The following is a 27,680-nucleotide window of genomic DNA, read 5'->3' as shown; positions in this document are numbered from 1 at the left end:
TGGAAGCGATAAAAGCAGTTTAATATATTTGGACAATGACTACGTGTAGGCCAAAAAGGAAGACGAAGAAATTGTTAATTTGGACAAATTAATCAGGAAAACAGCAAACATCTACTCGTGTAGAGGAATAGGGCCGTGAGGTATTTGTACAAGAGCTTATCTCAACGTTGTTACAATCGAGCAGAGGGATTTACAGTAAACAGTGTGGTTGAGGCGTCGGCTCAATGGAGGCTCTGGGGTTTTAAGGACCTGGAATCTTTCCGGTTAGGATGTAAACGGACCGATGGTTCAGTGAAAACTAATTCAGGGAAACACAGCAGTGTTGCTTCAATAGGTTTGTGGCAACAAACAAATATGGATATCTATTGGGTTACTACAGAATTACTCTCCTGATTTACTGGCATCTGATCACCAACGCTAGAAATAACGGCTTTCCATTTGGGAAACGTAATCTGCTTACCTGCTCCACCGTGTCCTACTTTATAATGACCTGTCCCTCGACATGCTATGCTAAAATACAAATATATAACACAAACCTTGATGGTAGAGCGAAACACTTAATTGAATGCCTATCTTTCTCTAACTGATATTTCACTTATGTTGCAATGCCGTAGAGCAATAAATCCTCAACGTCGCCGTCGTTGTCCTATCACCGACTGCCAATGGGCTGTCACATCGGTGTAGACCAATAGGCAAGCCGGCTATAATAGCATCCGTGTTCACAGTCCAATCCCTGTGTTGCTGCCACTTCCTGAGCGGCCGCTCTCCGTGGTGCTGAAATAAATGCCTACACAAGTCAGATTTACAACCAGTGCAACAGAAAAGCCTCTGCGAATTGTAGTTATTGATCAAGATTGTTAAGGGGTTTGGCTATTTGTTGATTTTTCACGTTGCCGATGGTCAGTCTACGGGGAACAAAAGCCGCCTTCACTCTTGACTCTTGTCTTCAAATTCAACGATTCTTGTCGTACTCCCATTAGAAATTGTAAATTAATTGCATGTTCGAAGTATGGTCAGCAGATGGCAGTGTTGAATATATTGTCTTCTTATCGTACTTTATTTCAAAGGATTGTGCAGTAGCATAATGAGCAGATGTGTGTTATTCAGAATTCGACATTTCGAGTCCGTAGAAGTCCTTTATTTTAAAGGCATTTGAGTCACCAATGATAACTAACTTGACGGAAAATGTTTCTCATGTTGATTATTGTCATGTCTTGTTATTAATAAAGCTTGCCATTAGGTACTTTTACTGTCTTTGTGAATGGCTATCCAACCTGTTTTACACACATTATTGGAGCCAGCATGTTTTATCAATGCAAGTGTTTTTCCCAAAAATCCTCCTTTAATGTAGTGTTTATAATAGCCTGTTTTTAATCAGACCTTTCCTTATATTACAAACAAATTCAAATGCATATTCTCCATTCATAATTACAATAAAGAAGAACCAAACTTTGACAAACTTGTTTGTAGAATGAGAACGGCAAAGGATTCTTCCACATGAGCAATGTTGACTGCTATGCATCATTGTGTTTACTCATTATTTTTTCCATTACAGAGATAAACCCACATGTTTGACTCAAAACACAAAACAAGCTTTTCTTTCAAGACTTCATCAGTATTCTTCTGGGCACTTAGCTTTGGCTTCCAGGGTGTGAAAACAGAATGAATTATCTGAGAGACAATGGCTGTCACAGCTTGTGTCTGGTTGTGTGAGTAAGCTTCCCTTCAAATATGTGTGCCGGGCTGGGTGCCCACTCCAAAACATACAGTGCATCTACAGGAGTTTACGTTTACATTTATTCAATGGGTCTCTCCTGGTTAAATAAAGGTTATAATGATAATAATAATAATAATAATTCATTTAGCAGGTGCCTTTTGTGCAAGTTTGTTCAAGGACAGATGAGGACTCTCTATAAAGGCCCATGTGTTTGGATATTGCCACTGCTCTCAACTCTTTAGGCCTTCTGCATTTCATTACAGAGGGGCTGAAGGTTATCCGGGGAGACAGGGACAATGGTCCCATGTTTATCACATTCAATGATGTGCTGAGGTCGGCCGTGAGGTTTAGCCACTGGGAAATGTTGTCAGCCTTTATATCCAGCCTGACCCTCACCAGCTCCTACCCCGCCCAAGCTGGCCTCCCCTGTGAAACATAACCCACGTCGAGCTGAAACCACCAACTTGTTTCCCAGGGCTTTCTGTGTGCTTATCTAAGTAAACCCTGTTTAGTGGAAATACAGCTGGAGATACAGATACAACAATACTGTTGTATTGTTGTTCGTCTGGAGTCAGCAGAAGCCAAAATAGGGATCGTGTGAGGGCTCAGGCTGAGGGGCACCACTCTAGACTATTCTAAATTGAATCGAGGTGAAACCTGAGCACCTATTCAAGCTCACTGTGTGTGTGTGTGTGTTAGCACCTTTATTGGAGCGTGGAGATCTGTGGCGATTCCTAGATTAAAAAGGTAAGAGGATTAACCTTCGACTCCATCCACTGCATGGTAAATTGCTAAATTGGAATTTGATTTGCACTTGGCTTTTCATCTGCATAACTCAAGAGTCGTAGTAAACTGACTGCTGTTGGCCGACCGTTTGGAATGAGTTTGGCTGAAGGATGCCAAAAGTTGCTTGCTGAGGGGAATGGGAGTTTCCACAATAGAGAAAAAAGGACTGTAGTATCTGGTCTTTGCCACTAGGGGGTACTGTGTCACTCTTGACCTTATAGGGTGAGGGTTTTGTGGAAAGACTGGTCAGTCTGTACTTTGATCTAACCAATCATCCTGTATATAAGGCCTCTGGAGAGTTGCTGTCAAGGCAGATTTTTTAAAAGCTGCAATGTCTCTGTTCAAGGTACATGTTGTTCTCTCTCCCTTTCCCTCTTCCCCCCCCCCCCCCCTCCCTCGCTCTCTTTCTCCACCTCTCCTCTTTTGGTGTAGCTAACTTTTGAAATAACACATGCGCAGTACCAACACACAAGTCTTTTCCTCATGCTTAATTTCATGTGTGCCTGGACACTCAAGTAGCAAAGGCCACTAGCAGCCATAGCTAGCAGTTTGCATGAGCATGTGCATGGCACTTTCTCTCCATAAGTGCCTTCAGACACACAGTGCAGATAAAACACCCACCCACGCAAGCCTCCAGGAAGGCCCTGGTGTGTGAAAAGCATGCATGAATACTTCTAGCCTGTCACTTTTGTGAACCTCACAGCCTCTGTTTGTTTACCACCCCAAAGATCCAACATACTGCACAGATAAAGACAGAAAAACAAACAGATACAGACACACAGAGATTTAAGAGGAGACAGACATTGTGTCAAAAGTCACCGTCAACTTATGATAATCTTATCTCTATGACTGGAGACTTACTGTATTGCACTGGCAATACAGTGCAATATGTTCCATTTCCAACCCATAATACAAATAAGTCATTTTTGGAAATATTTGATGCGCTTGGCACCAAAGACTCCTGAAATAGCTTTAGTACCTGTGTGTAAAAGCACAAGGATATGATTCCTTCCCCTTGAAGTATTTATATATTTTCTGTCAGATTAACAGGACTAGCTGATAACAGCCAGAGCTGAAGTCTTGAAATATAGCATGTCTAACATGTCGCTCACCAGAGGAGCTATGGTCTCTTTTGTCTGGACGTGTTCTCTCCTCAGGCTCATTACAGTACGTGGATCATTCTCTGCCGGATACTGTCAGCGGCACCCTGACAATACCACGGAGGTCAGCGTTGTGTGGATCTGAGGAGACGAAGAAACAAGTCGGCGGGGAATTAAAAGCTCGCATCTGCGGGTAGGCAGCTGCCTGTTCCCTTCTTGCATCACCTGTGTGAGCGTGGATCAGCCCCGTCACTCGGCGTCCTCCAGCCCTCTCTAATCTGTGGCGAGAGTCACCGCTGGGCACAGCCCTCCTCCACACCGTGAAGCTCACCTCCATCTATTGATATCTCGCTGAACGCCTGCGAATGTCCATATTTTCCTTTGTACTCCCTCCCTCCTTCCTCCTTCCTTTCATCTCTACACACGTGGTTGCGGTGAAACAGCTTCATAACTCTCGTTAAGGAACGTGCCTGATTAGATTAGAGAATGCAGCCAGGGAAGGGGAGCAGGGCCAAACGTCAGTCAAGCATCAGGACACAAAATCTTTTTTCTTGCAGTGGTGCAATAAAGATAATGTGATACAGCTAAATAAAATAGTGAAACGTTTGTTTATGGAGGAATCTAGTGTTTGAACGCTTCCTAAATCCTAGAGAGGCCTCTGTAGGTGTCACAGGCGCAGGCTGGCAAGCAGGCAGACCCAAACGCAAGACTCAGAACACGGGAATCGGTTAACGGTTTATTGTTTTGAAGGAGAATTGGCAGGGGGTGGTGGGGGATCTGGGGGGATGCCGGACAGACGAGACTGGTCAGAACCGGTCTAAAACAGACGGAGTGAACAAGGTTACTGACGAGAATTCAATGATCTCACTTACTACGGTAATGCAGACAGGCGCCGACGAACATGAGCTAATTGTGAAGTTGAACTGGCTATGAGTTAATATACTGCCGAGTTGATTGGAGATGAGCCGCAGGTGTGAGCGGTTAACAGGGAGATGGAGTGTGTGGACAGGAATGCTGGAGCCTGCAACTGACAGACAGAGAACAGACAGACAGAACATGCCGGTGCAGCCCAGGGACATGACAGTGGGGGCAGACTGAAAGTCAGATCCTCTTTCACAGAACTTTCTTGTCGCTCTTCCTCCACTCAATGAACAGAGATAATCGCAGTTCCACTTATTGTACAGCATTGTACAACATGAAGGCCAATGACAACCTCTCATCGATGGAAATGGGAATGTCTTTGAAATGTTCCATCATAGTCTTTCTCCTTTGCCTCCTTATCCCCGCTCTCTTCTCTCTCTTGCCACCGGCCATGAATATTCAGCAGCAGGTCTGAGGCTGTTCCAGGCTCTGCACACTGCTTGTTAACTCTGATGACAGGCATGTTCAATAGAGGAGCCAAAACACAGATAAGAGTGGGCTGGGTCCCCGACTCACCGCAGAACAAGGCCTCCATTGAAGGGACACTTGAGACGACGCGTTAGCAGAGCGTTGGAAGCCCTGTCTTTTCACAGCGACGAAGACTCTACTTTTAAGCTAATTAGGACAAGAGCCACTCGTAGTCTGTTGAAAGGAGACTCTGCCCACCCAGGTCCCCTGCTCTAACTCTCCAGTACACCCTCTCAGATTAGCAGATTAGGGTGGCAGAATCAGCAACGCAGCTACTAGTTCTTCTTGTTTAATTGCTTGGTTCGTGCTTGTCGGAATGAGCTCCGAATTGGAAGACGAGGAGATGAACAGGTTATCTTTCTTCCTGTCCCCAAGGAGAGAGAGAGGTGAGTGAGACCAATGGACAGATGGATGGGCGGGTGGATGGATGGATGGAGACAGAGTGGTAGTCTGTCAGGTACTCTAACATGACCAAAAGCAGACTTAGGAAAGAGACGACATCCAATCATTGGGCGTGTGATTTTGTGTGCTCTCCTCCCTCCCTCCCACTCATCTCCCCTCAGAGAAGATGGATTGTTGGGGATTCTGTGCATTTGTGCCCATGAGATCATAACTCAGAATGTGCTGAGAATAATGAGGCATTGAGTCATTACATCATCACCCCCCCCCACCCCCCCACCCCCACAAACACACACACACGCACTCCTGCTCTCTCTTTCTCTCTTTCACACGCACATGCGCACACTCTGCCTGACGGAACCCCAATGTCACACAACCGAAACAAACATTTGTGTGTGTGTGTGTGTGTGTGTACGTGTGCATTTGCGATAAAGGTGAGGAAAGGAGTAGGTTTTCTCTGTCAAACTCGAAATGTGCCTTTCCGCCCCCCCCCCCCCCCGCCCTGCATGCTCCCCCTGGAGAACCAGATCCAGCCACTAAACCAGAGAACCCCCGTGCTATTGTTCCACCAAAGTGAACCATTTGCCCAGTCACCCTCTAAGCCAATGTGCCACACTTGTCTTGGTTTCTATGGAGACCCTTTCGTCCACCCCAAGCATGTATATGCCACTCCCCACTGGAGGCGGATGGGATGACACACACAAGGGGCAACCATACACAGACTTCATTTGCAAATGCAAACATAGACCATGAACTGGACCGTTTGCTGCCAAAACCATCCTCAATGTGTTTGTTGAAGGCAGCTGGATAACGGGGTGGTATATGTCTTGGATAATTACATCAACAAAAAACATTTTCGGGGCATCTTAAGTCCTGTATTTTGTCTGAAATTATAGCACAACAAAGATATCTTGTCTTAGTATTTTTTATTTTTTCACTTATTTTCTCAATTCCTACAAAACGTGAAATGTTGTCGAGGTGTTTGCTTTTCGCACTCTCTGCAGCAGTGTTTTATTGATGCTCTAAATCACGAGTGTTTGTTCCCTGATGTTCCTTCTCAGCTCTCACAGCAGGGGGCGATGTCCAGCCGGTCTGTCAGTGTGGGGTATTTTCTTACCCTTCTTTCAACAGCAGCCCAGTATGGGGTGTATCATTACCTTTCTATCAAGAACAGCTTTAGCTGTCAGACAAAGCCATGGGCTGACCTTGACCATGAATCGCAGCCACTATGGAGGCTACGGGAGTCAGCATAAACAAAAAACAAACACACTTCCAGACTGTGACTCTATAACACAGAGTCAAGGACAGAGGCAGCATGCAGAGGGTAGAGAGATGTGGTACAGGAAAAGGGAACAGTAGACTTCGAGAACGTAATTGGCATTTCCAAAGTAGATCACCCGACCGAAGCTATTAGAGATGTGCAGACAGAAACTCTACAGTGCCCTGGCATAACAATCACTGTTCCTTTCCACTTCACACATAGCATGGAAATGCTGCCTACCTCCATGTTATGCTCTAACAATTATGTTTAAAAAGGCTGAGAGTGAATAAAATGGCATTTGAACCAGGAGAAAAAGATAAACGTTTATCCTAAGTTGCTAAACCTCCTCTCTGTTTGACTCAAGCCTGACAACTTCACTATGTTAATTATCTTCAATGGGAGGAGCCTCATGTGTAAATAATTTTGTCTGCAATAATCTTGTTTCTATGTTGGGCTCTCTTGGCGTGTACTCTATGCTTTCTTTTCGCAGCAAGGAGAGAGGAAGTCTCGTGTTGAAACAGCAGCTGTAATTCCTAAAACACATCTTCTGTTATCCTGTGTTCGAAACGTCTTTCATGTAGTAATGGGAGACCAACACAGAAACAAATTGCAACATATCTGAAAATGGTTACCATCTGAAAACCGCGCATGGCCAGCTAGCCAGACATGTTTCTGGATGGTTACACGTCATGGATGGGGAACTCCTGTTATTCTGTGGGGCTCCTTGTATGGTGTTTGGCAGGAGGGTTAGATTACCTCCATAATGAAGATCAGAAAAGCCCAGGTCCCACTCAGCACTGTGACCCTCATCGCGTCCCCCTATGTAAACATGGAAGAGTCAATTCATTCCGCTCTCCTAAGATTTGCATCATTAAGCTTGTCCTGCTGCAGCTCACAACATTGAAATCATCTCAAAAGCTGCCGAGGCAACCGCCGCCATAAGATTATCCACACATATCCACACACACATGAACACACACACACACACACACAAGTGTACAAATCCAAGAACTTGTGTGTGGGGGAAATCTGGGATTTCTTAAGTGCTTATGTTAACCACAATCAGTCAATCAGGTTTTACCGAGAGCTGGTTTTGACGACCCAAAAAACTTTGAACTTGGTACGAGTCCGAGTTGTGAGGGTGTGTGTCTAAATGCATCCCTCCACCTCATCCCCACTACCCCCCCCCCCCCCCCCCTCGCCTCTCTGTGTATCCAGGCATGGCGGACGGGGAAGTGGCACATGCGATGCTGGGGGGGGTGCACAGCGTGTCTTTGTCTGCTGAGAGAGGGCCTGGCTCCAACATGGCACCTGCTGGCTGTTTAGATGTGAAACCCAGCGAGTCCCTAAAGAGCACATGGTGCAAGCGAGGAATAGCTAGGGCCGGACTGCTCTCTCATCCTGCTGGGAACACATGTGCCCCCCCTGCTTCACCACACTGCCCTGTGATCCTCGCTGGCACACACAGCTATGTGTCTGGAGTCGAGCCAGGAGGGCAAGCTGAAATTAGAATGAGTGGTTCTTTTGATAACTTCTCTGGTTTTTTGGGTTTAGTTTCTCTGACTCTAGCATGACTGACACCGTGGAAAAGTCAGTTTGTAACTCACTTTTTTAACATTTGTGGTTTAACAACAGGTGTATTGGGACAATAGTTGTGTGGACCTGCATTGGAAATCTGTGTTTAGGTTATCAATTATGTAAAACCACAATACCATACGATTAGTTGGATTTCCTAAAAGGTAGCGGGGGCTACATGAAAGATGTACGAGGAAGCGCAGGGTAACATTGATGTCAGGAGCAAACATGAGCAACTAAGAAGGGGGTGTGTTAAAATTATTGGCTGCGTTTCAGGCAACTCCAGTAGTCACCAAAAGCGGGACTTGCCAGAGTGTTTGGGGGGAATGTGAGTGTGTGCATGCGTCCATGCGTGCGTGTCTGTGTGTGTGAGGAACAGCAGCCAACACGCACACACACACTTAACATTCGCTCACAACATGGCGATGAAGCGCCGCGATACACGACGGCTCTACCCCGATTAATGCTACCCTGTTATTAAAAACGCAGGGGACTACGCTAAAGGGATTTACAACAACAAATACGCAGACTAGAGAGCACTATAGCCGATTTATAGGTACGCATGTCGCTGTAACGGTATAGCTGGTTGTATAGACCCTCACGCTGCTTACCCCTCTGCTGGAAATCAAAGGCTTTACATGGCGGTTGAGAGTATCTGGTTTTTCTGTCTACTTTCGCTGGGGTTCTGTGGTCCATCCGTGCAAGGTAGGCTAATACCCTTTAATTATATCAACTGAACAACACATACTTTTCAAGTTAGGTACATATATGTACTTCCTTATCTATGTCAAAACAGCTGGTAGGTAGAGCTATCAACGTTACGATAACAGATTTATAGTGAGCAAATTTGCACCTTGCTTCGTTGCAGTAGGCTACATTTTTAAGTGTTCGTTATGAGTCAGGTTGTATCCAACAGATGTTTTGAACGACTGTTCAACACCCTTACTTTTGTGAATGTTTGGCTAGGCGCATTGCTTTCTGTGGACACTTGACCGGCCGCTTCAAAGTTGCACATAAGCAACAATGTTAGCATTATAGGCACATTTCGCTCTGATGTTTCGGCGGCGGCACGAGTTCTTTGATGGAATTAATGCCGCTGGAGTTCAGATCAAGGCAGTCGTAGGAAGCTTGGTGGGAATGGGGGAGCATTTGAGAGTAAGGGGTAATATGCCAAAACTGGATTTAGGCTGCAAAACATGATAGTTGTTAACAGTTAACATCTGGTTAATGCAGAATTCAAAACGAAAAATGACCAAAGCAGTCTTGGTATCATTAGTAGGCTATAGAGGTAGTTCGTTGTCTGCTGGAATCGAACACTTAATGCATTAATATATTGAAGTTGTGCTTGTGTTCTTTACCACATGCCAGACTTGCGGCTGTCTTTCTGGCTCTCGAATTGATTGATATGTAGCCTCTCAAATGTGCCCCAGCGTATTTAGCTGTGGGGTATGTTTTAGTTTTTGGTGCTGTTTGTAGTTGTGCCGACCATGTGCCTTACGTTGTTAGGACAAGGGCGGATGTGTGCAGTTTGTCCAGTGAAATGGTCGTACCAGCTCACAGATTATGATTGCATTGCGGTGGCCTCAGATTGTAGCGAGGCAGGGTGACTTGGGAGCAGCCGATCCACTCAGCCGACTGGCGGTGAGGGAGAGGAGAACGAGTAGAGCAGATATCGAGAGACTACCCGCAGCATTTACATGATAAAAAGGGCAGTGCAGAAGCTCAGACGTAGAGATACGACTACTAGTATATGCAGTCGTGTTTTTTTTTTTTTTTACATTGTGTCCTAGTGACATGTACTGTACCCAGAAAAGGCAACTGCATTCGTATTTTGAATTTAGATGCTGAGAGATGACTGAATGATTTTATTATTTTAAGATTTGCATGAACAATATAGCTACTTTAATAAAGTCCTACACAAACGAGAAATGTGTGAAACATCCCATTATGTGTTGATCTTATAATTAAAGTTCACGTGAGTAGCTTATATGGTTGTTAGAAACAAACTTCATCCAGCTCCTAATGGCTGTTAAGGGATTGCATTGTTTCCACGTTGTTGTCCAGTAGAGGTAGGCTGTAGGCTTATCACATTAAGAACACCTGTTTGATTCATTGACTAATTCTCATATTTGTACTGTCACACATGAGGGACACCCTAATTTCATTAGAAAATTCCCCCTTCTGATCCATACAAACTGGACCTCAGCAGGTATTCAGTTTTATGTGACGTTCAAAGAACAACAGGTGAATTACTCGTTCACAAGGTTCATCAACGGCTGGTAATGTTGACAAGGTTATTTAAAATCAATGTTGTCACAATGTTTGTCATTAGATAATAATGATGTTATCATGAGGGACTACGCTTTTGGTCCCCTGTTGTGGGCGCATGTGTTTGTGTGTGTGTGTGTGTGTGGGTGGATGAAGGGGGGCTGCCCTGGAGTGTTGGTCTATAGTGAAATGCTACAGTGTGTGTGTGTGTGTTAGGTCAGGTCTGTATAGAGAGGAAGAGGAATGTTGTGGGTGTGGTTGCTGGGGGTTATTGTGGGAACTAGAGCTGGAGAACGGAGGTTGCTGTCGGGGTGGGGGGGGGCGGGGGGGGCGGGGGGGCGGGTGGACAGGGCTGAATTGACGGGGGAGCCGATGGGGAGGGTTTGGGGGCAAGGGGCGTCGCAACATCAGATCCACAAACAAAGAGCTTGTTTTTTCCATTTGGAAGATCAAATGAAAATATGTCAACTCCGCTGAACTCATCACGAACAAATGAATCGTGTGAGAGGGCGCGGGTGTCTGTGGGTGTTTGCACATGCACCCCTCTCTTGGAGGATGAACAGAAGGTAAAACGTCCACTGAACACGCTCAGATCCCCACCGTTCAAGTTCACCATGACACATTGTTTTGATGTAAAGCTTCGAAATGGAAGAAACGACCAATTGAGACAGTAGTTAGGGCAGTCAGGGTGTCAGATGGGTTTCCCAGTGGTTGTCATGCCTCCCCTTTCCTGAGGGGGCCTGAGAGCAGGGGCTTCATCACTTTTTCCTCAGTTAAACGATGACACCACTGATTTCCCCGTGGTCCCTACCGTTCACCTTCTGCCTCATCATCCTGACTCGCCTCATTGCTCTCCTGCCTCCACCGTCTCTGACCCCAGTGTCAACTTCCCCCTCTTCATCATTTTAACGTCTGTCAAATGCTCTGCTGATCCAGTGACTGTCCCAGCTCTCTGCTTTCATCATAAGGACACAAACACTACCAACACAAACTTTACTTTCTGATCTGTTGATATATGCAACAATAGTTTTACTAATACTAACCCTACCCGACCTCACCTTTCCTTCCCCACCAGTACCTACTACCTCACCTGGCCTTGCCACTTTCCTCAACCTCACCTGACCCACCTTCCATCTTCAGCCACCCCTACCTCACCTGACTCTACCTGTGTTTTCAGCCTCCCCTACCTCACCTGACTCTACCTGTGTCCTCAGCCTCCCCTACTTCACTTGACTCTACCTGTGTCCTCAGCCTCCCCTACTTCACCTGACCCTACCTCCACCCACACCTCTTCCTACCTCACCTGACTCTACCTGTGTCCTCAGCCTCGCCTACCTCCTCCATCAGCCTCACCTGACTCTACCTGTGTCCTCAGCCTCGCCTACCTCCTCCATCAGCCTCACCTGACTCTACCTGTGTCCTCAGCCTCGCCTACCTCCTCCATCAGCCTCACCTGACTCTACCTGTGTCCTCAGCCTCGCCTACCTCCTCCATCAGCCTCACCTGACTCTACCTGTGTCCTCAGCCTCGCCTACCTCCTCCATCAGCCTCACCTGACTCTACCTGTGTCCTCAGCCTCGCCTACCTCCTCCATCAGCCTCACCTGACTCTACCTGTGTCCTCAGCCTCGCCTACCTCCTCCATCAGCCTCACCTGACTCTACCTGTGTCCTCAGCCTCGCCTACCTCCTCCATCAGCCTCACCTGACTCTACCTGTGTCCTCAGCCTCGCCTACCTCCTCCATCAGCCTCACCTGACTCTACCTGTGTCCTCAGCCTCGCCTACCTCCTCCATCAGCCTCACCTGACTCTACCTGTGTCCTCAGCCTCGCCTACCTCCTCCATCAGCCTCACCTGACTCTACCTGTGTCCTCAGCCTCGCCTACCTCCTCCATCAGCCTCACCTGACTCTACCTGTGTCCTCAGCCTCGCCTACCTCCTCCATCAGCCTCACCTGACTCTACCTGTGTCCTCAGCCTCGCCTACCTCCTCCATCAGCCTCACCTGACTCTAGCTTCATCCTAGCCTCGCCTACCTCCTCCATCAGCCTCACCTGACTCTACCTGTGTCCTCAGCCTCGCCTACCTCCTCCATCAGCCTCACCTGACTCTACCTGTGTCCTCAGCCTCGCCTACCTCCTCCATCAGCCTCACCTGACTCTACCTGTGTCCTCAGCCTCGCCTACCTCCTCCATCAGCCTCACCTGACTCTACCTGTGTCCTCAGCCTCGCCTACCTCCTCCATCAGCCTCACCTGACTCTAGCTTCATCCTAGCCTCGCCTACCTCCTCCATCAGCCTCACCTGACTCTACCTGTGTCCTCAGCCTCGCCTACCTCCTCCATCAGCCTCACCTGACTCTACCTGTGTCCTCAGCCTCGCCTACCTCCTCCATCAGCCTCACCTGACTCTACCTGTGTCCTCAGCCTCGCCTACCTCCTCCATCAGCCTCACCTGACTCTAGCTTCATCCTAGCCTCGCCTACCTCCTCCATCAGCCTCACCTGACTCTACCTGTGTCCTCAGCCTCGCCTACCTCCTCCATCAGCCTCACCTGACTCTACCTGTGTCCTCAGCCTCGCCTACCTCCTCCATCAGCCTCACCTGACTCTAGCTTCATCCTAGCCTCGCCTACCTCCTCCATCAGCCTCACCTGACTCTACCTGTGTCCTCAGCCTCGCCTACCTCCTCCATCAGCCTCACCTGACTCTACCTGTGTCCTCAGCCTCGCCTACCTCCTCCATCAGCCTCACCTGACTCTACCTGTGTCCTCAGCCTCGCCTACCTCCTCCATCAGCCTCACCTGACTCTAGCTTCATCCTAGCCTCTGACCCTGCAGCTGGATCAACAATTCACTCTGTCTGCCTCCGGCCTAGAGCATAATTGTGAACACGTCTTGCTTAATGACTTATTCATAAACATAATTGCATTTCATTGTCCATAATGAGCAGCCCCTTAAACAGTTTTATTATGTAAATGTTTTATCTTAAGTGACTATGCTCTTGGCTTAAGTCATTAGCATTGCTTTAATTCTGTCACACCAAATCCTCTAATAATCTCAGCTTCACTTCACTTATTTTGTGCATATTCCCAATTTTGTTTCATCTTGGATTCTAATAGGAGTTTGGGAGTGTGTAGGAGAGTGGCTGTGTTTGTCCCTCTGTTTGTGTGATTGCATCCTGATCCCCCTAGAGAGCCTAAGCTAAATGAGGATGCATATTATTTAAAGAGGCCCACTTGGCTGAATTTGATATGGGTATCTTTGTCTAGTGAAGATGTTGATTTGTATGGCTGGCTGTGTGTGCCTATTCATAACCCTGAGTGTGTGTGGACCAATCCCAGTCCCAGGAGGCGTGTAAAAAGACAGTCAACCAATAGAGAGGTCTGGGGCCCTAGAAGACAGGAAGCTTCATTTTCACTACTCAGCTCGTCTTTGGTGTCTGTTGATCAAATGTCTTGGTTTTAGTAGTAATGTATTGGTTTGCCATAGTGGTAAATCTTTGATTGGATTATCAGGATCAGAGATTTCTCTGGAAGTTCACAAAAAAATATATTTCCAGTTCCTGCAACCAGTTCATCATAAGTATATTTTTGGTTAGGGTGGCTGTCAACTGTCTTTCTATTTATGAACCCAAGTGGACTGTAATTGTGTCTGTCAAAAACATAATTTCAAAAACAATACTTAATATTACGCAATTTGACTTTTGGTATGTTAGATTTGGGCTCTCTGTTGTATCTTTTGAAAGTTCCTGCTTTAGTGTGGTTGTTTGTGTGTAGATGTTCCAGTGGATAGAGCTAGAAGCAGCGTTGTCGAGATGTTGTCTGGTCTAAAGCTTTTGTCAGCTCTCCCAGCCATCGACCAAAGCATAGATCTCATTCTCATTCAATAAGACTCAGAACTCTGCAGGGTTATTCTCTGGGTTCTTGTCTGCAAGGGCAATAGAACTTCATGAAAAGGTTTATCGATTACATTCGCATGGGGAAAATATGTGGTACAACAATGTAATTCGTTTTTCTCTCCATATACATCTCTCTCTTATGTATATACAGTATGTTTACTGTATATACAGATATAGCTCTCCGTAAATGTTTCTCAGAAGGGTTGCATACAGAATATGCATCTGTTCATAAAGGCTTTAATTGGGCCAGATTGTCAGATACAGAAAATTGTAATATTGAGTCGTGTTTTTGACCACGCATATTTTGCCACATAAGACTTAACATATTTAACAATATTGTTTCATTCTTTTTATTTTGTAATTGTTATGCTTTTTTGTTGTTGCTTCATAATAGATTTGTGACATATAGGCTATTACTGGTTTGAGAATACGTCTTGAGGGAGCAGTTGGCCAAACTCGGCAATCATTTCCAATTGAAGTAACCTGATACAGAAACTCATCTCAATACTTATACCTTATCCCACATCTCTCCAGGAGATAAACCACTTTGAAACCACCTGAAGTGAAACATGCTTTGATCTGAGTGCCGATTAGACCGGTGTGGGAAAAACATACTCTTCTTTTGAAGTTCCTCCCCCCAGTCCCTTTTCTGATGGTGGATCAATATGCTGCCTGATAGGTTTGATGAGCTCAGTCAGGTGACTTGGGGATCACTGTGGTGCCCAGGACCAGCAGATTAGGGATGGAAATTCAATTGTTTGTCCACCGGCCACTGTGGCTGGTGAATTTCAAAACCTACTCAATGTTTTTACCAGCCACTTTCTTGTATTTAACCGACAATGTGTAACTGCATGTAAAAAAAATTGATACTGATATACATTTCATTAAATGAGATGGGCAGATTAAACAACAAACTAACATTCCTCCACCCACCTTCCCCACTCCCAGTACAATTATATCTGCTCATCAGAATCAGATTCTGACGTTTCAAACGTGCTTTCCTGAGCATTATTCTTCTACGACAAGGCGAACAGAGCTTCGCTCTGAAGGGGTTTATTTTCCCGATAATGACAACGGCGTTCTATACATTATCCCGCTTATTACACGGCTACTCGCCCAAAAAATAACTGAACACAGTGTCTTTTTACGTTCATAGACGTTGAAAATTTAGGCTTCAAAACAGCTGACGTCGCTAAGCAACGGAGTACGCTGGGGTTGAAAAGTTACCAGACTACTTGAGTGCTATGATGGCTGAGCGGTTAGGGAGTCGGGCTATTAATCAGAAGGTTGTTGGTTCAATTCCTGGTCGTGCCAAATGACGTTGTGTCCTTGGGCAAGGCACTTCACCCTACTTGCCTCGGGGGGAATGTCCCTGTACACACTAAGTCGCTCTGGATAAGAGCGTCTGCTAAATGACTAAATGTAAGCAACGGTCTGTTATCGAAAAATTATTGACCGTAGAACGTTGGGAAGCCTCATTCAAGTGAATGGAGCCTTCTACAGCATTAAAAACAGCCGTGTAATAATTGTATTTACCCGCCACGGTGGCCGGTAGGTGAAGCGAGTTCACCCGCCACAACACGAAATCACCTGGTGGCGGGTGCTAATTTTCATCCCTGCAGCAGATGTACACCACCACCACCTTATAATTGTGTGCACAGACCGTGTGTGTATATGTTGAATATTTGATGGTACACAAACGGAACATTAAGAGAGAAAGCACACCTGAGGGGATACATTTCTTTCTCAGTGAATGATTTTGTCTAAACTGGGGGTAGATTTGTACAGAAGTGTGAATGATCATTTGGCCAGTACGGTGTGTCCCAGTGCAACTATATGTTCAAATCCTCAAAGCTTTATGTATTTGGGTATTTGGGAACTATGGTATTAGTGAGTATTTTAGCGAGGGAATGTATGCACTGTGTGTGTGTGTGTGTGTGTGAGAAGTGAGTAGAGAAGTGAGTGTGTGTGTGAGAAGCAGGGTCTCTTCCTCACGGCGCTCGTTGGGTAAACAGTCATGCGATCACATTCTTTCCATTCCGCACTGCTGTCCGCTCAGTCACATGACCAAGGAAGAGTTGCATGGGGGCCAGTGCTGGGGAGGGCATCTGGGGAGCGTCGGGGGGTGGGGGTGAGGGTGGGGTGCAGTTTGAGGGTCTGCTGCTTCATTTAGGGGAGTGAACTCAGTTAGTGGGCAAGGAGCAGACAGCCAAAAACACAGCCTGTCTCTCTCTGTCTCTTTCTGTCTCTCTCTGTCTCTCTCTCTGTCTCTCTCTCTGAACCTGTCTCTCTCTATGTATCTCTCTCTGTCTCTCTCTCTCTCTGTTTCTCTCTCTGTCTCTCTCTCTGTCTCTCTCTCTCTCTGTTTCTCTCTCTGTCTCTCTCTCTGTCTCTCTCTCTGAACCTGTCTCTCTCTATGTATCTCTCTCTGTCTCTCCCTCTGTTTCCCATTTGTCTCTCCCTCTGTCTCTCCCTCTCTCTCTCTCTCTCTCTGTCTCTCTCTCTCTGTCTCCTCTTTCTGTCCCTCTCTCTGTCTCTCTCTCTAAGAAACTTTTGATTCCCTCTTATCAGTTTGCTTGAGATTGAAGTCATGGGTTCATCATGAATAGGGCTCCAGGAAATCTGCTGTACACAATGTATAGCAATGCCTTCCCACGCTTCAGAAGGACTCTGCAAAGGACAAACAAACTAATGAATTGATTTCCACCACGTCAAACAACTAGGCTCTGAGAGAAGTCTCTCCAGCAACATTCACACTGCAGTCCCATGCTATGGCACTGTCAATGTTGCCCAGACAAGATTATCGGTAGTAAAACAGTGTTGGGATAGCGCTCCTGTTGTTTCTAGTCTGCGTCCTAGCCCCCCCCCCCCCCCCTCCCCGCCCAGCCCTCTAGCTTTCGGGCTTCCCCCTCATGCAGCCTCTCATGTTAGTTTTGTTGCTAGCCTTGTTGACCCATTGATGTGGCCCCGCCGCTTGATTTGGTCGTGCAGAGCTCCACCCCACCCACCTCCCCCCCCCACCCACCTCCCCCCCCACCCCATGCTGCTGGGAGGCCCTTTTGTTAAAGCCTGTAAGAACACAGGGCCGGGATTGGAGCAAGCCAGGATGTGCATGAATGAGTACTGTACATAGAGCGGCAGGCATGGAGGACTGGCGAGGGGATCTCTCTCTATCTAACTCTCTCTCACTCTCTCTATCTCACTCTCTCTCTCTATCTCTCTCAATCTCTATTGTTTATGTAGGCTTGTTTTTGCCATAGAGAAGTCAGTACATCAGCCCACCACCAATCTGCTAGCCTGTTGATTAGTGTGGTGGGTGCTGGCGGAGTCTCCTAGGCAGAGTTGTGGTACTTTGGTTTGCCACTTCTCTATATGTGGGCCTTAGATCACCTTCCTGTAGGAGAGAGAGACAGAGACAGAGACAGAGACAGAGACAGAGACAGAGACAGAGACAGAGACAGAGACAGAGACAGAGACAGAGAGACAGAGAGAGAGAGAGAGACAGAGAGAGAGAGACAGACAGAGAGAGAGAGAGACAGAGAGAGAGACAGACAGAGAGAGAGACAGACAGAGAGAGAGAGACAGACAGAGAGAGAGACAGACAGAGAGAGAGAGAGACAGAGAGAGAGAGAGACAGAGAGAGAGACAGAGAGAGAGACAGAGAGAGAGACAGAGAGAGAGACAGAGAGAGAGACAGAGAGAGAGACAGAGAGAGAGACAGAGAGAGAGACAGAGAGAGAGACAGACAGACAGTCCCAAAAGGTGAGTGTACAACGATGGACACTACTCGTCCTAAACGGACGCCATCTTGGCTGCGTAGCGGAAGAGGAGGAGTCCTTTCGGCCGCTTTTTCCACTTGGGGTGGAGGAGCGCGTTCATTTTGACAGGTTTCTCGGCTGTCGCGAGCAGATTTGCGTCCGTCACTTCCCGCCAAGTGGTTAACTTAAGTGTTCCATTTGAGACAGCACTACTCAGCGACAGAGTGCACTGCAGGCGTGAGTGCACTGTATTGCAGTGCACTGTGTTGCAGTGTACTTCTTATAGTGCGCGGCAGTAGACACAGCCAGAGTGTGAGAGTGAAGGGGGGGGCAGCACAGCTGGAATGGTTAGCGCCTGACACTGCAGCTGCTGGGCCGATTTCCTTGTCTCCACTTTGCTTATGAGTCACTGTCAGCCTGGGTGGAATTACCGCATGTTGATATTGCTCCTGAGAATCCACTTAAATCACTTGGCCAGTGCAGTATCAACTAAACAGGCATTCACTTTCAAAGACAGACATTGTGTATTGGTAAATATTAATTAGGTAAGGGGCAAGAAAATAGACATTTGTTGCAGAGGGATATGTGTGTGTGTGTGTGTGCTTCATTTCAGCACCCTTCACTTGAGTGGCGACAGTGATTCTCTGTTCTCATGGAAGGGTCAGATAACAGTAGGGGCCTCGTCAAGCACCGCAGTTACTCAGATAAAGGCCGAGGAAGTTCTGTGTTTAGACCATCAAATGAGTTGGGTTTGTCTTTGCATGTCTGCCAAATGAGTTGGCAGCATGTCAGAGTTATTGTACATCCGGCACACAAACGTACGGTGAAGAGAGAGTCCCTGCACACCAGTTTAGAGATGGCAACTGGACATGTACACCCTAGCTGCAGGGTTTGCATATTGATGATCAAAATCTTGCAAGTATCATAAATATCACTGACATGAACAGCTCCTTCCTCAAACACAGTCAACATACAAACTGCATTTTTAATGAGTAGGAGAGTACACGTGTGCACGCACGCACACACACACACACACACACACACACACACACACACACACACACACACACACACACACACACACACACACACACACACACACACACAGCAGTGCCACATGAGACTTCATGTTCCACAGTGCTATCAATCAGCCCATCTGTCTATGTCCACCCAGTCTATATCAGTGCTGCAATGCACAATTGTATGTCCTAACCTGCTCTGCGCGCACACACACACACACACACACACACACACACACATATTTCCTGGCAAGGATTTTACTTTCACACTTTAGCTGGAATATGCTGCTATCTGTCAGAACTTGGTGCATACAGCCATCAGCCCTCAGTAGACTAACATTATGTGCAGTGTGTTTGTGTGCATGTGCCTGTCTGGCAACTTAACCATCGATGGTTAGAGAGTGTGTTTTGCAGCCTCTTACTTACCGCTCTCTCTCATCTTCCATTTCTCGCTTGCATAAATAGTAACACCCCCCCCACACCCTCCCTCCCTCCCTCCCTCCCTCCCTCCCTCCCTCCCTCCCTCCCTCCCTCCCTCCCTCCCTCCCTCCCTCCCTCCCTCCCTCCCTCCCTCCCTCCCTCCCTCCCTCCCTCCCTCCCTCCCTCCCTCCCTCCCTCCCTCCCTCCCTCCCTCCCTCCCTCCCTCCCTCCCTCCCTCCCTCCCTCCCTCCCTCCCTCCCTCCCTCCCTCAGTGTGCTTGTGGAGGTGGCCATGTTCCTCCATAGACAGACAGTGTTTCCCAGTGAAGGAGCCAGCTGCACTTTCCCCGCTTCGCCGTCAGCGCGCCTGGGCTACATCATGACGTTTTCACGTGTTGCTAGTTTGAGCTGATGTGATTTATCATCGCGTGTTTGTTATTGTAGACCACTTACTTTCCATCAGCAAAAAGTACAATTATTGTTGTTTGTTTGTTAAGTACAGGTTTTAAAGTATAGAATGTATTGTTTTCAGAGGTTTTATTGCTCAATTGTTAGTCAGATGTACATATGCACATTCTAGATGTTGCCCTTTTTAACAGCTAATGCGTCTTGTGTAGCCAAATTTACTAATGTATCCCAATTAGCTATATGGATATGCACAGACAGTGATGCGTATTTCCAGGAAACAACAGGCCAAGTGTAAAACTTCCGGTAAGTTAGAAACCAGAACAGGAAATGGTAGCTACCGGAAGTTGTTGACTTGACTTAAGCAATATGTGGAATATCATGGACGGTCGTTTATATTTGAGTATATTATTATTGTGTGTGTCGTTTTTAACACACAACCTTAAGTTTTGTTGCAGGAAAAAATCTATATCTCACGGGGGGTAAATCGGGGGTGAGTCTGGTGGCTAAGTGGTTAGGAAATCGGGTAGTAATCAGAAGGTTGCCGGTTCGTGACAAATGATGTGGTGCCCTTGGGCAAGGCCCTTCACCCTACTTGCCTCGGGGGAATGTCCCTATCCTTACTGTAAGTTGCTCTGGATAAGACCGTCTGCTAAATGACTAAATTCAAATCTGGATTGCACTGTACTATGAGTAGTTGTGTTATTTTTAGGCTACACGTCTCAGTTACGCACTAGAATTTAGGTGTGTGTGTGTGTTTGTGTGCAGGGGGCAGTGTGGAGGGGGCAGTGTGGAGGGGGCAGTGTGCAGGGGGCAGTGTGCAGGGGGCAGTATGGAGGGGGCAGTGTGCAGGGTGCAGTGTGCAGGGGGCAGTGTGCAGGGGGCAGTATGGAGGGGGCAGTGTGCAGGGGGCAGTGTGCAGGGGGCAGTGTGGAGGGGGCAGTGTGCAGGGGGCAGTATGGAGGGGGCAGTATGGAGGGGGCAGTGTGGAGTGGGCAGTGTGCAGGGGGCAGTATGGAGGGGGCAGTGTGGATGGCCCCAATGGTAGGGTGAGGTAAAACATTGGAGGAGCCAAGCTACCCTCTGACTCCCTGGGTGAATGAGTGTCAGAGTGTTTGAGTGAACTCTCAAACACAGCCAGCCGTCTGGGGCAAACAGATGGGGACTCTCGCTCTCTCTCTCTCTCTCTCTCTCTCTCGCTCTATCTCTCTCGCTCTCTCTCGCTCTCTCACTCTCTCTCTCTTACTCTCACTCTCTCTCTCTCACTCTCGCGCTCTCTCTCGCTCTCTCTCTCTCTCTCGCGCTCTCTCACTCTCTCGCTCTCTCTCTATCTCTCTCTCTCTCTATCTCTCTCTCTCTCTTTCTCTATCTATCTATCTATCTATCTATCTATCTATCTATCTATCTATCTATCTATCTATCTATCTATCTATCTATCTATCTATCTATCTATCTATCTATCTATCTATCTATCTATCTATCTCTCTCTCTCCTGAGAGCAGGGATGTGGTCTCTCAGGCTGGATATGGAAGCTGTGAGTAGTCTGGCATCACGCCACCTCCTCCATTCAGTGTGGCCCAGTGTGAGAGCACCACGGAGGGACTCTGAGTGGGCCCCGCCCCCTGGGCCCCGCCCCCCGCCCCCCTGGGCTCCCCCAAGAGCCTCAACCAACTCGAATGCCCAGCCCCTCCCCTGACCCCCTCCCACACTGGACCCACTGGTCAGGATAATGGCTTACATGTTCTCATAGGTGTGTGAGGGGTAATAATGGGGGGGAGTGGAATGGAGTATGTGTGACCGTGTCTCTAAATCCACAATGTTGGGGCTATCTCATTGTTATGATCAGTGACCTATGCACTTTTGTAAAACTCTCCTGGAAGTCGCTTTGAGTAGAAGCGTCTGCTAAATGCAGAAATGTAAATCGGATGGGGGAAACAGGAGTGTGATGTGATGTGATGTGATGTGAGGAGAGAGAGACAGAGAGAGACAGAGAGAGAGAGACAGAGAGAGACAGAGAGAGACAGAGAGAGAGAGACAGAGAGAGAGAGACAGAGAGAGAGAGACAGAGAGAGAGAGACAGAGAGAGAGAGACAGAGAGAGAGAGACAGAGAGAGAGAGACAGAGAGAGAGAGAGAGAGACAGAGAGAGACAGAGAGAGAGAGAGACAGAGAGAGAGAGACAGAGAGAGAGAGACAGAGAGAGAGAGACAGAGAGAGACAGAGAGAGACAGAGAGAGACAGAGAGAGAGAGACAGAGAGAGACAGAGAGAGAGAGACAGAGAGAGACAGAGAGAGAGAGACAGAGAGAGACAGAGAGAGAGACACAGAGAGAGACAGAGAGAGACAGAGAGAGACAGAGAGAGAGACAGAGAGAGAGACAGAGAGAGAGACAGAGAGAGAGACAGAGAGAGAGAGACAGAGAGAGAGAGACACAGAGAGAGAGAGACAGAGAGAGAGAGACAGAGAGAGAGAACACATGAGATCCTAAGCGGGCGTTTGTGTCCCTGTGGGCCGTGACTCACCTCTCCTTCACACCTGCTTCCAGGCTGCTCTGTGTCCACTGCATGGATCGCTACAGACAAGACCATTAGCCAAGTCAAACCGCTGGTGGTGATGGGGGGGGGAAATGGCTGCTAACGCTTTAATGACTTAACGAGACCTAATTAGTCTGAATGGGAGAGAGGAGAGCAGGGAGAGCGAGGGTCTGAGGAGGTGAGCTGGGGCGAGCAAGCTGCTCCCACAACACTGGAGAAACACACGACCCACCCTCGTGGTGGTGCTGTCTCTCGCACCGCATGTCAGATGTTAACACACACACACACACGACCACACTATGCCTGTGAAGGGCTTTAAAGTCGGTGTGGAGTCTGTGTGCAAGGCCGGCATGTGTTGCTTTTAGTGCATGCGTTCACGCTACTGAGCTTGTGTGTGTGTGTGCGTGTCCGTGTGTGTGCACGCGTGAGTGTGTCCCGGTGTGCCTATGGCTTCCAGGGCATTACTCTGCTTCTAGGCAGGATGGCTGTGGGGTTGGTTCTCATTTAATCAAGAAAATCATTCCATCTCCCATTAACTTAATTAATCCTCTGCCTCGTTGCGAGAACACAGCGCACCTCCAGTGTGTGTGTGTGTGTGTATGTGTTTGTGTGTGTGTGTTTGTGTGTGTGTGCGCGTGTCTGAACTATAAATGTGTGTGTTCCGGTCTCTGTGTGTGTGTGAGGTTGTGGTGATATGGGAGGTTGGTGATTGGTCGGTTTCCACAGTACATTCTCAGCTTGTTTGCTTCAGTGACAGTTGCCTCACAGCAGTCACAGACGACACCTTTTCAGCTGCATGACTGCAGGCCCCTCCCTGTCTTTAACCAGAGAGAAGAACAATGGCAAATTCATGGGCATTCATAGGTTGACGCAGCATGCTGCTAAACCCATTCAACAGGCCCTTTGCTTATCTCAGTCTGCTAATGAAACCTCTCTATGGAGGTTTTTGTGCTAAGAGGTCAGCCATTATTGGATTTTTGGTCTTCACCACGAACCACTGACCCCCGGGTCGAATTCACATTTGTTTCTGTGGTGCTTTCTGCGATGTGCCGTCTCGTGATGATTCACAGTTTGCTGTGAATCCAGACAGTTGGTTGCAGGCTGTGCCGTAGCTTCACAGAGGGCTGAGCGCAGAGCTCTGGGCGACGGAGCGTGGCGTCCTTCCTATTCTACTGGGCTCTGGTCAGGTGTTTGCGCTGCGTTTCCTCGCAGGCTTTCCTGATGTGACCTTTCCTCCATCTTCTCTCCTCCCCCTTCGCTCTCTTCGCTCTCTCTCTCGTTCGCTCCACTTCCGAAGCTCTCTCTCTCTCCGTCTCGCGCTCTCTCATCTCGTCGCTCCCCCGTTCCCCATCTCCCACGCTAGTCTGTCTTCTCATGCACACTAATCTCAGCACAGTCATGTCAGTCAGGATTTGGAGTCGCTAGCTTTTTAGAGTCTAAAGTCTCTTGCTCTGTGTCCCTCCCTCCCTCCCCCCCTACCTCCATCCCCCCCCCCCCCCCCCCTCCCCTCCTCTTCAGAGAAGCCCGTGTCGGTGGAGCTGAGCTGTGGGGCGGGCCCTGTTCTGGTGGTGCTGGAGCCGGGGCAGCCCCTCCTGCTGGACTGCCACCTGGGCGCCAGCGACGCCCCCTTCAACGTCACCTGGCTGCGGCATGGGCGTCCCCTGCCGGAGGAGGCCTCCGTGCGGCCCCTCGCCAACGGCTCCCTGCTCCTGCTGCCTGCCTCCGCTGACGGCCCCGCCCCCCAGCGGGTGGAGGGGGGCTACCGCTGTGTGAGCAGCAGCACCCTGGGGGCTCTGACCAGCCGTACCATCACCTTGCTCCTGGCTAGTGAGTATCCCTGGGGGCTCTGACCAGCCGTACCATCACCTTGCTCCTGGCTAGTGAGTATCGACCCTGCTAGGCCCAGGCTTGACGACACACACACAGACACAAATGAATTGGTGGAGTCAGGTGGCTGAGCGGGTAGAGCATCGGGCTAGTCATCTGAAGGTTGCCAGTTCGATTCCCGGCCGGGGAATATAACGTTGTGTCCTTGGACAAGGCACTTCACCCCTACTTGCCTCGGGGAGAATGTCCGTGTACTTACTGTAAGTCGCTCTGGAAAAGAGCGTCTGCTAAATGTCATGTCAATGTAAAATGATGTAACTGGCCAGGACCAGTATGGAGCATGTACTGTACAGGGCACACGCTTGGGCTGCCCCCGCTCCTCCGCTCCTCCACACCCCCCCCGCTCCTCCGCTCCTCCACACCCCCCCCGCTCCTCCGCTCCTCCACCCCCCCCCCCCGCTCCTCCCCCCCCCCCCGCTCCTCCCCCCCCCCCGCTCCTCCACACCCCCCCCCCCGCTCCTCCGCTCCTCCACACCCCCCCCCCCGCTCCTCCGCTCCTCCACACACCCCCCCGCTCCACTGCTCCTCCACACCTCCCCCCCGCTCCTCCGCTCCTCCACACCCCTCCTCCGCTCCTCCACACCCCTCCTCCGCTCCTCCACACCCCCCCGCTCCTCCACACCCCCCCCCGCTCCTCCACCTCCCCCCCGCTCCTCCGCTCCTCCACACCCCCCCGCTCCTCCACACACCCCCCCGCTCCTCCGCTCCTCCACACCCCCCCGCTCCTCCACCTCCTCCCCGCTCCTCCACACCCCCCCCCCGCTCCTCCACCTCCCCCCCGCTCCTCCACACCCCCCCCCGCTCCTCCACACCCCCCCCTGCTCCTCCACTCCTACACCCCCCCCCCGCTCCTCCGCTCCTACACACCCCCCCCTGCTCCTCCGCTCCTACACACCCCCCCCTGCTCCTCCACTCCTACACCCCCCCCCCGCTCCTCCGCTCCTACACACCCCCCCCTGCTCCTCCGCTCCTACACACCCCCCCCGCTCCTCCGCTCCTCCACACCCCCCCGCTCCTCGGCTCCTCCACACCCCCCCCACGCTCCTCCGCTCTTCCACACCCCCCCCTGCTCCTCCGCTCCTACACCCCCCCCCCCGCTCCTCCGCTCCTACACACCCCCCCCCTGCTCCTCCGCTCCTCCACACCCCCCTGCTCCTCCGCTCCTCCACACCCCCCCCCTGCTCCTCCACTCCTACACCCCCCCCTGCTCCTCCGCTCCTCCACACCCCCCCCCTGCTCCTCCACTCCTACACCCCCCCCTGCTCCTACACCCCCCCCTGCTCCTCCGCTCCTCCACCCCCCCCCTGCTCCTCCGCTCCTCCACCCCCCCCTGCTCCTCCGCTCCTCCACCCCCCCCCTGCTCCTCCGCTCCTCCACCCCCCCCTGCTCCTCCGCTCCTCCACCCCCCCCTGCTCCTCCGCTCCTCCACCCCCCCCCTACTCCTCCGCTCCTACACACCCCCCCCCCTCCTCCGCTCCTCCACACCCCCCCCCTCCTCCGCTCCTCCACACACCCCCCCCCCTCCTCCGCTCCTCCACACCCCCCCCCCCTGCTCCTCCGCTCCTCCACACCCCCCCCCCTGCTCCTCCGCTCCTACACACCCCCCCCCCCCGCTCCTCCGCTCCTCCACACCCCCTCCGCACTTGTGTTTTGCGTGCCATGTAATCGCTGTTTTACGTGCAGTTTATACGCGAATTCCTCCCATTCATCCACAGAAAATGATGATGATGACGTATAATCGATAAAGAGTTGATGACGTTCTGCCTGTGATAGAGACACATATTCTGTTGATGAATGGGAGGAATTTGCGTATAAACTGCAGGTAAAACAGGGATTTGGCGTATACATGGCACGCAAAATAGTAAAAAAGTGTAATCCTGTGTCATGGAAACGCAGAAGTATGACACAGGGTTGGTAGCCCTACCACACACACCTCTACGTGCACACAAACACACAGCCACACTTGAGACCATTTTCTGTATGGACGGAGGTTTATTTTTTCCGGCTCAGACCAGGGCCTGACTACTGGTGTCCTGGCAACAGGTAGACTGGACCCTGGAGAACAACCGAGACAGGGGGGAGAGGGAGAGAGGGAGGGGGGAAGAGGGAGGCACGTGGCCTCCTGCCTCTATTCTCTGGAAGCCATTTTTCTACCTGGCTGTTAAAGTGTCATTATCTTTGTGTGAGACGGGATGAGAGCCGGTATGAATGTGCCTGCTTTTGTCAGGCGTCACATGCCTGTTTCTGAGGATGCCTTGTTCTGAGGGGGGGGAGGGAGGCACACTGAGGGGGGCACACTGAGGGGGGCACACTGAGGGGGGCACACTGAGGGGGGCACACTGAGGGGGGCACACTGAGGGGGGCACACTGAGGGGGGCACACTGAGGGGGGCACACTGAGGGGGGGAGGGGGGCACACTGAGGGGGGCACACTGAGGGGGGGAGGGGGGCACACTGAGGGGGGCACACTGAGGGAGGCACACTGAGGGGGGGACACTGAGGGGGGGAGGGGGGCACACTGAGGGAGGCACACTGAGGGGGGCACACTGAGGGAGGCACACTGAGGGGGGGGGGGGCACACTGAGGGGGGCACACTGGAGGGGGCACACTGAGGGAGGCACACTGAGGGGGGAGGGGGGCACACTGAGGGGGGCACACTGAGGGGGGGAGGGGGGGGTAAGCAGTTGAGGGATCGTGAAAGAAGAGGCGTGAGTCTTGTGAGACTATTAAGTGTGCCCTTCAGAAGGCTTGTGTGTGTGTGTGTGTACGTATGTGCGTGTGTACGCATGTGTGCGTGTGTGTTTGTAAATGTAATCTGCTGTGAGCTGAGCAGACGAGTGTGTGGAGAGAGTTCTGGGGGGGGGGGGGGGGGGGGGCTGAATGGCCACTGTGACATTGAATACAGTTTCGAGACTTAGGATCTTCACCGACAGCAATTAGACTGTACAGAGAAAATCATACTGGCCCTTAGATCACACCACAGGGCAGAAACACACGACAGCTTTTGTCCAACACCCCTTTTGTATCACGCTATCTATGGGCACAGTCGATTATTCCTCTACTGTGTTGTCCATGTGACCTTATCCTGCAGTGCACCAAGTGTTTCTGCATGTATGTGTACTCTTAAGAAAGGGAGAGCGAAGGACAGAGAGAGAGAGAGAGAGAGAGAGAGAGAGAGAGAGGGAGAGGGAGAGGGAGAGGGAGAGGGAGAGGGAGGGACAGAGAGGGAGAGAGAGGGAGAGAGAGGGAGAGAGAGGGAGAGAGAGAGGG

The 27,680-nt window shown here is 49.8% G+C and overlaps 1 protein-coding gene across 1 annotated transcript in view; it reads left to right on the top strand.

Moving 5' to 3' along the window:
- Positions 1–8,554: 8,554 nt before the first annotated feature.
- The window catches only part of igdcc4 (immunoglobulin superfamily, DCC subclass, member 4), a 40,183-nt gene continuing 21,057 nt past the window's right edge, over positions 8,555–27,680 (top strand). Inside the window, 2 exon segments of the mRNA XM_084682333.1 lie at positions 8,555–8,932; positions 24,043–24,351. Of these exon segments, the coding sequence (XP_084538459.1) occupies positions 8,866–8,932; positions 24,043–24,351 (376 nt within the window). The 5' untranslated portion in view covers positions 8,555–8,865.

Source organism: Hypomesus nipponensis, chromosome 19 (assembly GCF_054491055.1).
Source record: "Hypomesus nipponensis isolate SF chromosome 19, ASM5449105v1, whole genome shotgun sequence".
Lineage (NCBI taxonomy): Eukaryota > Metazoa > Chordata > Actinopteri > Osmeriformes > Osmeridae > Hypomesus > Hypomesus nipponensis.
The sequence above is the reverse complement of the archived record's forward strand: the minus strand, read 5'-3'. Positions and strand labels throughout refer to the sequence as shown.